Source organism: Stegostoma tigrinum, chromosome 10 (assembly GCF_030684315.1).
Source record: "Stegostoma tigrinum isolate sSteTig4 chromosome 10, sSteTig4.hap1, whole genome shotgun sequence".
Lineage (NCBI taxonomy): Eukaryota > Metazoa > Chordata > Chondrichthyes > Orectolobiformes > Stegostomatidae > Stegostoma > Stegostoma tigrinum.
The window spans coordinates 36,066,683-36,080,325 of NC_081363.1; the positions used below are offsets into that span (position 1 = coordinate 36,066,683).

Below are 13,643 nucleotides of genomic sequence, written 5' to 3' on the forward strand. Positions count from 1 at the left end.
ACCAGTCTTAAGAGTTTTCTGGTCAAGAGGCCAAGTGGCTCAACACAAAACTTTCTTCTGAGGGTCTCAGAATCCAGCAACAGCAGTGAACAACAGTGACCTCTGTCTATGGCCTTTTCCAATCTCACAAAGGGCCTACATCTGTGTCTGTCAACTGAGGGATTAGGGGAAATTCTCAAATTCAGCTACCTGTAGAAATCTGTCACCACGCTACCTGTTTATTTAGAATCACAGAATCCTACAGTGCAGGTGAGACCTTTCAGCCCAATGCGCCTGCACCAAACATCCAAAAGAAAATTCAACTCAGAGCTGCCTCCTAGCCTAGGACCATAACCCCACAATAGTGGTGTCTAATCCAGCTATCCTGCACATCGCTGGACCCTACAGGGCAATTTAGAATGGTCAATCCAACAAACTATCCCATCTTTGGACTGTGGGAGGACATTAGAACAGACATGCTTACAGGGGGAGAACTCACAAATTCTGGACAGACCCAAGGCTAGAATTAAACCTGGGTCCCCAATGCTTCTCGGCAGCAGTGCTAATTAGTATGCCACAGTGCTTCAGACTGACATGCAAACCATGATCCTCACCAACAGATCCACTACAAACCCAATATGAATGCAAACTGGGGTCAAACAGGTGTGCGCTATTGCACAACAATTTTTTTTTCATCTTCCACCTGATCTCTATGAAGCTCCCCAGCAGAGTGGAGCATCCCGAACGCTGACCTAAACACATGCAACATTCCCACCAAGATGTGGGAATCACTTGCCCCAGAACAACAAAATGGAGAAGCATCCCCAAAGGCACCAACCATTGTGAGCACCACCAAATGGAGCATATGGACGCCAAGTGGAAACAGTATACAGATTCCAAAACATCCCACCCACCTGTCTCACCTATGGCAGAGTCTGCAGCTCTAGGACTGGCCTAATCAGCTACCGCAGAACCCATCCTCTCTGCAATAAAAAAACAAGTTATCCTCGATCCAGCACCAATTACAGTGGTGCACTGTTGATCAGAGGCTTCCACTTACAAAAACAAAAACAAACAAACAATCTCCACTATCACCCTTTGTCTCCGATTTGTAACCAATTTTGGATCCAGGTTGTCAACTTGATGGATCCCATGGACTCTTATCTTTTGACCAGCCTTCCATGTGGGTTTTTGTCAAATTCTCAAGATGTATGACTCGTTAAATCTTATTATTTGTGGTATCAGCAAATTACTGACAAATGTAAGAGAAAAGTAAGTATTTGAACTCCTGCAAATATCTTGGAAAATGGTTTTCTGAGAAATGTTTTCAGTGATTAGATAGATACATGACTATTGCACTGCAAACTTCAAATTTACATTGTAACAGGTGGATCTTTTCTGTTGCAAAAAAACCTCATTTACTTCAGAGAATGAAGTAGAATTTCCCAATGAATACGTAACTTAAGTTATTTGGTAACAAGAGACCTTGAAATTCTTCCATATACAATAACAGCAAATTGTTTAATGCAGCGTAATCTTTGGGGTCAGGGGTCATAGCCACGCGTGAGACTTTTGCTTGCAGTATTTGTTGCACAGTAATAATTATGTGGGCGTTGGTATTGTAATTTTGTGTTAGAGTCAAATAAGATTCTGTGTACATGGCAGAACATACACCGGGGCGGGGGGGTGGTTGCAGTTTAACCTGCAGGTCACCAGACCTCAGACTCTATCACCATTTCATGCCCAACATAACACTTAAAGATTTAAGGAGGCTACGCATTCTCCAAAGCTTATAGTCTTATAATGTTGCCAATTGGGCTATCATAACATTTTTATAAAGTATCTCCCGATGTATCTCTATGTCTGACATTATATTTAATGCTCTGGTATTTAGAAATTATCCATTCTATTCAGGAGTGCATGGTATCTTTTCTGTAATATGCTTTGAATTCAGCAATGCAAAATTATTAAAATGTCAGCTAAATTTAAAGCACCCACAATTAAAGTGGAATGTGATAGAAATCCAGTTCGCGCATTATTACTCTGATTCCTCACAAGGGATTTAGAAATGTCACCAGCTCCAAGAATATATGAAATATGTACAGATATGTTCTGTATGGCAACACGCTATGGGGAGGATGCTCTCGTACTGGAAAAGGTGTAGAGAAGATTCACTAGTATGTTAAAAACCGAAAGAACTGCAGATGCTGTAAATCAGGAACAAAAATAGAAGTTGCTGGAAAAGCTCAGCAGGTCTGGCAGCATCGGTGAAGGAAACATTTTGGGTCCAGAGACCGTTCCTCAGAACTGGGAACAGATACTGTCGGACCTGCCGAGGTTTTCCAGCAAGTTCTGGTTTTTTTCCACCAGGATGTTGCCTGAGATGAAAAGTCTCAGTTTATAAGGAAAAACTGGATGAGCTGGACTTATTTTCCATTCAGCAGGGGAGGTTGAAGGGTGAATCTAATTGAGGTATAAAATTAGACAGAGTAATTTGGGAAAATCTCTTCCCCATGGCAAATTTTCTAATACCGGAGGGCATAAGTTTAAGGTGAGGAATACATGGTTCAGAGCAGATCTGAGAAATGATTTTATTCATCCACTGGTTAGTAGATATATGGAACATGCTGCTTGAGAGGGGGGTAGATGTAGGTATTCTTGCAACACTTATGATCATCTGGAGGAGTACTTACAATGCCAGGGTACAGTAGGTATGTAGTGCAAGTAAATGGAATCAGTGTGGCCTGTGCTTGTTGGTCAGCACAGACACGGTGGACTGAAAAGCCTGTTTCTATGCTGTATGACAATGAGAATTTTAATAAGCAGATTTACATCAACAGTTAAAAAGTTTAAAAACTGCTAAGGATCATTGGACTTGAAATGTTAAAGCTGTGTCTCTCTCCACAGATGCTACCAGGCCTGCTCAGTTTTTCCAGCACTTTGTTTTTATTTCAGATTTACAGCATCTGTAGTATTTTACTTTTATCACATCAGCAAATATTTATTATACCAATACTTTCCAATTCACCATAAATCAGAACGAATATACTATTTTTCATAACTGCAAACAGGTTATACTTTATGCTATACTGCATGTGCTGAAATCCTTTCTCAAAACTAAAAATGACAAATTGTATTTTTTGAATTAAGAGCTTACATTGATTGACATAAAATGCTTACTTCAGCAACATTGTAATGTGGTTGGTGTTCAGCTTCAGCTCTTTAATGGAACAAGCTACTGGATCTTCTTGTTCCTGTGCTTCTTTTACAATGCTCCCAATTTCTGTCCAGTCAATTTGATTAGCTAAGGCACTGCGTATCACTTCAATAGCTTTATCAACAACATTCAGATTCATTTCAATAAGCTCTCCCTTCAACTTATCATATTCCTATTGAAACAAAAATATAAATAAAATTTAATTCCACTTTAAATAAATGCCATTATAAGTATTATAAAATTACTTCTAAACAACATTTATTAACACAAATATATCACATTAATGTAGTAAAGTATCAATTCAGTGGTATACTTCAAAAAAAAGGCACATCACCAAAGAATAATATGGGGGAGAGGAAATCAAATATGTGAATTTCAAGGAAGAAATCAAATTAATAGCATAGGGAACAAATTTTAGAGCAAGGAGCCTTAGCAGGGTACTTGGGAGGAGAGGGAGCTGTGTAGGTCACAGGCATCAAGCAATATGAACAACACAGCAGCTAAAGTAGTCAGTGAGCACAAAGATAATGGTGAAGAGACCTTTGTGTGGGATAAATTATTGAAATCACCAGTGTCTGAAAATAACAAAAGGATAAGTTTTCAACAGTAGATGGGCTAAAGCAGAAAGTGGGAGTAAATGGATTCTGTGATGGAGAAGATATTGGGTCAAAAGCTTGAGAGTACCCACTCTTTCAGAATTACAGATATCACCTCAAAACCAAAATGACATTTACAGATTTTTGTTGATTGTGCTGAACACCCTCTTGGGCAAGGGTATAGGTGCAGCCAATGTCTGCAGACAGTATGCAAACAGAGGCAGATGATGCATTAATCTGTGTATAATGCTGTGTAGACTCCAGCATAGCCAGTTTGGAGATCAATGCTTCAGCCAACATCCTCTCTGAATCTTGCATTGTTGAACATACATTAAGCAGGACAGCTCCACGCCAGAGAAAATTAAAGTCATCATCAACTCTTAAACATGAGTTATTGAAGCTTTCTATAAGGTGGTGAAGGACTTCTCATTGACTTCAAGGCATCTGCAGAAACCAGAAGAGTAGACAGCTGCTAGAATGGGAAGGAGGAGCTCTCATCCATAGAACAAGACGTTTAGGGGGTGACATTCCTTCCTAAATCTCAAGAAGGAACAGTGAGAGATGTCTGCACTTCAGTAAAGGAATTTGTCATGTACTGCATCTGCAACGCAAAGCAAGAAATACACAATGTCAATGGCCAAGAAGGTGGCCATGGCCATGAACTTTTCACATAGATGGCATCTTGCATATTGCATAAAAAGGAGAACACCCAACATTTCATTATTTCATGCCAAAGACCAGCTAGCAAAGGGTGCACATGCTTTTGTTTGAATTGGGTCGCTGCACACTCTGGAATAATCCCTATCAAAACATTCCACATCTAATTGATCCTCCAAAACATACAGTGCCAGTAGCTGAGTCAGTGGATTTTTCTTAGATTTGACCTATGACATAAACGTCACTGGCAAGGTGAGCATGTATTGCCCATCCATAACTGCTCTCCAGAAATTGACGGTGAGACATGTTCATCAGCCACTGCTGTCCACACAATGCAAGCATATCCACAATGGGGAGGGCGAAGAATCATAACAGTGGTGTGCTTTCAAAATCCTTCTCTTCTTGGAGTTCCTTCACTAACTGGCCAGCTAGCACTGGGCATTAACTCAGTGCTTTGGACAAGTCTTTGGACAGAGCAAATAGAAGAGGTAAATATACGCAACTATGGCGTAGGAGGAACACAAAGCTAAGTGTCAACAACGCAATGACAACTTTGAGGAGCATGTAAAAACCAGCTGGAGGGTAATGACAGAATTGCTGAGAAGGGATAATAGTTGCTATTAATGGAGAAAGAACTGGAGTGTAAGGAAAGTCATTAATAATGTCAGTGAGTACTGGGGCAAGGAGGAGTAACTGAGAGAGTGGTCAGGAAAGAGGTGCGAAGGAGATGATTCCCACAAAGAGAAGGAATCCATCGAAGACCAGGGAGAGAGATGAGGAGAACAACAGATACAGATGCTCTATGATGAAAGGTGATAACTGATGCAGCCATACAGTTCATCTCAATCTGAGAAATAAAAATCAGGCCTCCAATCCAAACCAAAGGAAGCTTTGCATGCAAGTTACACACGCACACAATATTGCCAAAGACTACTGTAGTTGTACAGACAATAGACTGATATTCACAGCAGCAAGTTTTAATTACCTTTCATGCTCTCCATATCGTTACAGGTTTATAACCAATCTTACCTGATTTGCTTGTAGCGCATCTAGTCTTTTCTCATGGTCTTTACGAACATTTTCCAGTTTCTTCAATGCTTGCTTTTCCTTGAAAGATGAAATGAAAGCATGATGTATACCAAGCATTTTGTCCACCCTGAATATCAGTGATGCAACCTTTCATGTGGAACATTTCAAAATAGATTCACAGAATCCTTACAGTGCAGGAAGAGGCCACCCAGCTCATCGGGTCTACACCAATCTTCCGTAGAGCATCCGACCCAGATCCAGCCCCACAAATCAGTCCTGTAACTCTGCATAACGTTTGTATCATGGCCAATCCACCTAACCTGCCCATCATTGGACTGTGAGAGGAAACCAGAGCACCCACACAGACAAAGGGAGTGCATGCAAACTCCACACAGACAGTTGCCCAAGGCAGGATTGAATGCAGGTCCCTGTGCTTTGAGGCAGCAGTGGAAACCACTGTACTATCATGCCAGACCTTGAAGAAAAGGAATAACTTCATTTATTTTCACAAGTGCTTGCATGCCACTTTTTCTCCCCCCAAACAAACCAATAAACATTACATTCTTATACTCATTGGGGAGTAAACCATGGCTCAGAAATTCTAAAGTGTTCTATTTTAGAAGGAACCAGCAGAATGTGCAAGTAAAAGGCTGAGATTTTTAAATTTGAAGTTCAAGAATAGTGCGATGCATTTTATACAGCATATACAGGGGCAGCACGGTGGCTAGCATTGCAGCCTCACAGCACCAGGGACCTGGGTTCAATACCAGCCTTGGATGACTATCTGTGTGGAGTTTGCACATTTTCCCCATGTCTGCGTGGGTTTCCTCCCACAGTCCAAAGATGTGCAGGCTAGGTGGATCGGCCGTGCTAAATTGCCCGTAGTGTTCAGGGATGTGTGGGTTATAGGGGGATGGGTCAGGGTGGGATGCTTCAAAGGGGTGGTGTAGACTTGTTAGGCCCATGGGCCTGTTTCTACACTGTAGGGAATCTAATCTAATCTAAAATCTTCCCACATAAGCACCCTTACAGCCTCCAGAGGCAGTGTAGACTCACATAGCTACAAGCTACATAGTTTACTATTTACACAAGCAGATTGTTGTGCAAGTTACTCAGAAAATCAAATGGTCAGTGAGCCAGAAGTTCTCACCATTGGCAGGATCTTCTAGAGTTGAAATTTCTGTATTTAAAGGCCAACTGGATAACAGTTTAGAATTAATAGCTTGAAGGAATATGCTACTGCAGGATTAGCTTCAAGCTTGAGAATACCTCTTCTAAAGTACATGATATCAGAATTAATGCAAAGTGCCCCAATAATGTATCCACTTGACCTTGGAATGAAGTGGATACCAGCAGGATCTCTGCTGCCACCATCAGCATCCTAACCAAAGTCCAAACCAACTCAGTAATCCTGTCCAGCAGCCTTTGTTTTCTGAGTGATGATATGGCACCTGCTTGCTATCCTAAAAACAACACGCCTTGGCTACTTAGCCAATGGGGTATTAAGTGAATGTATTTTATTTGATTCAGAGATTAGAAGATACTAATCAGGATACAATGCACTCTCAATAAATCCCTCTTGAAATTAGGTCAGAATTCAATGGTATAAAGGGTAAAGGGTAAAAAAAAATAAATGAACGAGTCTGAACATGTTATGACACAGCTCCTTGGCCATCACATCATTTGTAGGTGAAACCTAAATCCAGACAGACCTTTTGGCCCATATGTACAGGCTCAACACGATTCCACAAGACCATTTAAAACTGAAGTTCCAGCAGCTGACCTGATAGGACATTCTGCTTTATAAATTGATGACAGATGAATATTACTGTGTAATCACTGTACCATGATTACCAGGCTAACTTTGAGAATGCCTCACATTCCAGCAGTGAACTCCACTCCATTTCAAAAAGCCAGTTACCCATTCCTTCCCTTTGAGAGCTGCTTTGTTGACATTGAAACCTATTGCTGTTGGTTTTCAGATCAATAGGGTGAGGTCTAGACTTTGTGTTCAGTGTAGTAACTTGGATCCACCTACAACCCCGCAAAAAAAGAAATCCTCATTGTTCCTATTGTGGAGCACCCCTTTGCCCAATGTCTCATCTCCCTGTTTCAGAGGAGGACCTTTGAGTGGCCATCAATATCCCAAGTTTATTCCTATAACATGGCAAACACCTTTTCTGGTCCTTCATCTTAATCTATTGGGGCAAGAATATAACAAATTGCCTTGACCTCCACACCCCCCACTTCAAAACTGTTAAGCACCTCCCTCCTATTTTACCATATCCTTCCCTTCTATATTCAACCAACCCTGTGACTGTACTCTATGACTGAGAGAATGGTCACTCAGCCTATTTGTCAGGCAAGAATTAACCACATCCCCAACACCATCATGGGCTGACTATACAAATCTCTAGATTATGTATTACACATCCCCCTGCCCCCTCCCCCCCAATAAAGATACAAATGTGTCACTTAGCCCCAACTCACTGATCACCAGGCTGAAGCTGATGACACAAAGATAGGTGGAAGGACAAGTAGTGTTGAGGGGGTCAGGAGGCTGCAGAAGGACTTAGACAGGCTACAGCGTGAGCAAAGTACGTGGCAGTTGGAACATAATGTGGGAAAGTGGGAAGTTATGCACTTTGGTGGAAGAATAGAGGCATAGACTACTTTCTAAATAGGGAAAGGCTTCAGAAACCTGAAGCACAAAGGGATTTAAGAGTTCTAGTTCAGGATTCTCTTAAAGTTAACAGGTTCAGATGGCACTTAGGAAGGCAAATCAAATGTTAGTATTCATTTTGAAGCTGTATAAGGCTCTGCTCAAACCACATTTGGAATATTCGAGAGCCATTTTGGACCCCATATCTAAATTGAATTAGAATTCGTATCAAAATTGAAATAAGGAGGAATTTCTTCAGCCAGAGAGTGGTGAATCTGTGGAAATCGTCGCAACAGAAGATTGTGGATATCGAATCATTCAGTGTATTATAGACAGACAGATAGATTCTTGGTTACCAAGGGGATCAAAGGTCAAATGGAGAAGGTAGGAGAATGCAGTTGAGAAACTTGTTGCCATGATCGAATTGTAGAGGAGACTCGATGGGCCAAATGAATTAATTCTGCCCCAAATCTTATGGTCTTGTGGAAACAGTGTAAATCCCCTGACATGTGTTGGACAAAATACCTTAATGTGGCCAAACTCCCAAACTAGAAATAGCCCAGCTCTTAGACAGAGTGTGGCATACTCTCTAGCTGATGGGAATCTGCATTTGCCCCACAAAACATGCCTCGCTTTTCTCATTCACACATTGCCATCCTCTTCAAGCATATGCATCATCTCTGATGTTGACACATCACAATGTCGTAAAGCAACACGTAACAGCTTTCACTGTTTCCCACAGCCACAAGCCACCTATATTTACTTCTGTGCTGAAGCTTCCCTTTTAGATATTAGCTGCCTGGTTTGCCTTCTGTGCTAAGTTGTCACTTGAGAAGCTGACGCTGCTGTCTCACTGCACCCACTGAAGTGTCACTGTGAAAGAAAAGCTGTTATCTTATTATGCCCAAAGTGGCACCAAAAAAGCTGATGGTGGCAATAATGATGTTGCCCTGTTGAATGGAGTGATATTCAGGAGATCCATCATGCCTGAGACAATGTAGCGGCACTTACTGTAGCGGTTCCAGCAAAAATGAACAATGGAGCACAGCGAAGGTGTCAGAAGATACAGTGAAAACTGTGTACTAACTTGGACTGGAGGCAGAGAATCAAAGTTGATAAGTATGCACTTTAGATTATAGGTCTGGCTGCTGAATTGTCAAGACTCTCAACTGAGCAGAAATTATTTGAGAAGGAGCAAATGAATTCTGGTGAGTAGGGTAATTAATGAGATGCAAATGCATAAATGCATTACCTGATAGCAAGGTGGTGATCAAGCCACAGAAGGAAGGAGAACTGAATTGACAAGGGTTATCTCAATAGCGGGAATTTGATTTTTGGACTTTCACCCATTTAACTCATCATACTCAACGTTTGCCAAATCACAGTCGAAAACTGCCCAACTGATTTCAGCATTTTACACTGTCCATCTCTTGCCAAAGTTTGAACATTTTGATAGCAATAGGGAGAGGCATTCTCGTTTGAAACCCTCAAAAAGGGATGCACCGATATAAATTACACTTCTCAGGTTTATCATTGAAAGATGCTTGAATCAGAAAATCTCGACAAAATTTTTATCAGTATTACATAAAGAAAAAAAGACTTACAAACTGAATTTGGATTATGAAACAGGTTTAGGGGAAAACACATCACAGGTGTCAGCATTTCATCCTCAGCCACATGATAGCTCCTCAGCCTCCATTTTTTGCAGCAGCAGCAGGAGCAGGAGCAGTGACAGTGAGGACCAGGTGGCTGCCGGGAAGCTAAGTTCTTCATTTTGGCAGCAGAGCTGAGTGGGAGCGGTCGAATTAAGCTCTCGGAATGGGAGTTAACTGGTATATTTGGACAGTGGCTAAACCAGAGATACTACACGTGTAGTGTCTCCCACCTGCCCTCCTCCTCTGACCAAAAAAAAGACAGACTCTGGTATGTTGAGAAGGTAAGTGTTTTTCTTTCTTTTTTATCTTTTGCTGGTAAGTAGAGTGATTTGGTACAAATTTTTTCATTTCATTTATCTAATATTTGATATTATAGTAGGACTAAGTTAAGCTTAAGACTAAAAATGGCAGGAGATCCCAGACCTGTACTATGCTCCTCTTGCTCAATGTGGGAGCTCAGGGATGTGGCTGATGTGTCTGACCCCTACACGTGCAAGAAGTGTGTGTCCAGCTGTAGTTCTTGTTAGACCGCATGACGGCTCTGGTGCTGCAGATGGACTCACTTTGGAGCATCCGCGATGCTGAGGAAGTCGTGGAAGCACGTTCAGCAAATTGGTCACACCGCAGATTAGGATTGCTGAGGGAGAACGGGAGTGGGTGACCAAAAGGCAGAGAAAAAGCAGGAAGGCAGTGCAGGTGTCCCCTGCAGTCATCTCCCACAAAAACAGGTATACCATTTTGGATATTGTTGGGGGAGGCGGCTGACCAGGGTAAGGCAGCAGTAGCCAGGTTCATGGCACCATGGCTGGCTCTGCTGTACAGAAGAGCGGGAAAGAGAGTGGAAGGAGCTATCGTCATAGGGGATTCTATTGAAAGGGGAGTAGACAGGTGGTTCTGTGGTCAGAAACGAGACTCCCGAATGGTATGTTGCCTCCCAGGTCTTCTGCAGGACATTCTGAAGGGGGGGGAGGGTGAACAGCCAGTTGTCATGGTGCATATAGGCACCAATGATATAGGTGAAAAAATGGGATGAGGTCCTACAAGCAGAATTTAGGGAGTTAGGAGCCAAGTTAAAAAGTAGGACCTTAGAAGTGGTTATCTCAGTATTGCTACCAGTGCCATGTGCTACTCAGAGTAGAAATAAAAGAATAGTCAGGATAAATGAGTGGCTCGAGAGATAGTGCAGGAGGGAGGGGTTCAGATTTTTGGGACATTGGGGCCAGTTCTAGGAAGGTGGGACTATTACAAAATCAGACGGTCTACACCTGGGGAGGATTGGAACCAATGGCCTAGGGGCTGCTTTTGCTAATGCTGTTGGGGAGGGTTTAAACTAATGTGGCAGGGGAATGGGAACCAAATGAGGTGGTTAGTGGGTACTTCATGCCCGAGAATTAGGCTGATTGTGACCATTCCCTCAGTCATACAGTACAGTCACAGGGGTGGCTGAATGTAGTAGGGAAGAGTATGGTAAAATAGTAAGGAGGTAGTAACTAAAGCCTGTAAGGAACTAGATAATGAAGTCAGTGAGACTAAGGGGAAAAGCAGGGACAGGTGGTCTGAGGTGCATTTGTTTTAATGCAAGAAGTGTAGTAGGTAAGGCAGATGAACTTAGGGCTTGGATTAGTGCCCTGGGAGTATGATGTTATTGCTATTACTGAGACTTGGTTAAGGAAAGGGCAAGATTGGCGACTAAATATCCCAGGATATAGATGCTTCAGGCAGGATAGAGGGGGAGGTTAATGAGGTGGAGCTGTTGCATTACTGGTCAAAGAGGATCTCACAGCTGTGCTGAAGGAGAGCACTATGGAGGACTCGAGCAGTGGAGGTAATAAGGGCAGTGTTCAGAAATAGGAAGGGTGCGGTAACAATGTTGGAGCTGTACTACAGGCCTCCCAACAGCAAGTGTGAGATAGAGGCACAAATATGTGGAAAAATGTAGGTGCAACAGGGTGATGGTGATGAGAGATTTTAATTTTCCCAACACTGACAGGGATTCACTTAGTGCTAGGGGGTTTAGAGGGAGCAGAATTTGAAAGGAGGATCCAGGAGGGTTTTCTGGAGCAGTATATAAATAGTTCAACTCGGGAAGGGGCCATACTGGACCTGGTGTTGGGGAATGAGCCCGGCCAGGTGGTTGAAATTTCAGTAGGCGGATACTTTGGGAATAGCGATCACAATTCCGTAAAGTTTAGCATACTGATGGACAAAGACTAGGGTGGTCCTAAAAGAAGAGTGCTGAATGAGGGGAAGGCCAACTACAGCCAAATTCTGCAGGAGCTGAGGAAAGTGGATTGGGAGCAGCTTTCTGAGAGTAAATCCATATTTGATATGTGGGAGGCTTTTAAAGAGAGGTTGATTAGAGTGCAGGGCAGACATGTCCCTGTGAAAATGAGGGATAGAATGAGCAAGATTAGGGAACCATGGATGACAGGTGAAATTGTGACACAAGCAAAGTGGAAAAAGGAAGCATACATAAGGTCTAGACAACAGACGAAGCTTTAGAAGAATAATAAATCTGGAATGTGGGGTGAATCTGAAACAAGGAATTAAGGAGGGCTAAAAGGGGAGATGAAATATCTTTAGCAAACAGGGTTAAGGAAAATCCCAAAGCCTTTTATTCATATGCAAGGAGCAGGAGGGTAACTAGAGAAAGGGTTAGTCCAATCAAGGACAAAGGTGGAAAATTATGTGAGGCGTCAGAGAAAATGAGTGAGATTCTTAATGAGTACTTTGCATCAGTATTCACCTAAGGAGAGGGACATGACGAATGTTGATGTTAGGGATAGATGTTTGATTACTCTAGGTCAGGTCAGCATGGTGGTGGGTGGGGGAAGCACAGTGTTGGGTATTCTAAAAGGCATTAGGGTGGACAAGTCCCCAGGTCCGGATGGGATCTATCCCAGGTTACTGAGGGAAGCGAGAGAGGAAATAGCTGAGGACTTAACAGATATCTCTGCAGCATCCTTGAACACGGGTGAGGTCCTGGAGGACTAGAGAATTGCTAATGTTGTCCCCTTCTTTAAGAAGGGGAGCAAGGATAATCCAGATAATTATAGACCGGTGAGCCTGACGTCAGTGGTGGGGAAACTGCTGGAGAAGATAGAGGGATAGGATCTATTTACATTTGGAAGAAAATGGGCTTATTATTGATAGGCAGCATGGGTTTGTGCGGGGAACGTCATGTCTTACAAACTTGACAGAATTCTTTAGGGAAGCGACAAAGTTGATAGATGAGGGAAAGGCAGTAGATGTGATATATATGGACTTCAGTAAGGCTTTTGATAAGGTTCCCCATGGTAGGCTGATGGAGAAAGTGAAGTTGCATGGGATCCAGGGTGTACTAGCTAGATGGATAGAGAGCTGGTTGGGCAACAGGAGACCGAGTTGTAGTGGAAGGGAGTTTCTTAAAATGGAGAACTGTGACCAGTGGTGTTCCAAAGGGATCCATGTTGGGACCACTGTTGTTCGTGACATACATAAATGACCTGGAGGAAGTTATAGATGGTCTGATTAGCAAGTTTGCAGATGACACCAAGACTGATGGAGTAGCAGATAGTGAAGGGGACTGTTGGAGAATGTAGCAGAATATAGACAGAATGAAGAGCTGGGTGGAGAAATGGCAGATGGAGTTCAATCCAAGCAAATGTGAGGTGATGCATTTTGGAAGATCCAATTCAGGAGTGAACTATACGGTAAATGGAAAAGCCCTGTGGAAAATTGATGCACAGAGAGATCTGGGTGTTCAGGTCCATTGTACCCTGAAGGTGGCAATGCAGGTCGATAAGTGGTCAAGAACACATACGGCATGCCTTCATTCATTGGGTGGGGTATTGAGTACAAGAGTTGGC

At 42.5% G+C, this 13,643-nt stretch overlaps 1 protein-coding gene across 5 annotated transcripts in view; it reads right to left on the reverse strand.

Moving 5' to 3' along the window:
- Window positions 1-13,643, reverse strand: part of LOC125455713 (ribosome quality control complex subunit NEMF-like) — a 109,624-nt gene that overhangs the window by 57,342 nt on the left and 38,639 nt on the right. For all 5 annotated transcript variants that reach the window (XR_009446230.1, XM_048538060.2, XM_059649096.1 and 2 more), the window contains 2 exons: window positions 5,479-5,556; window positions 3,160-3,368 (listed from right to left, as the gene is read on the reverse strand). Coding sequence is in view for 4 of the 5 variants with exons in the window: in XM_048538060.2 (XP_048394017.1) it covers window positions 3,160-3,368; window positions 5,479-5,556 (287 nt within the window). In the remaining variant the exon portion in view is untranslated. The remainder of the gene's footprint in view (window positions 1-3,159; window positions 3,369-5,478; window positions 5,557-13,643) is intronic.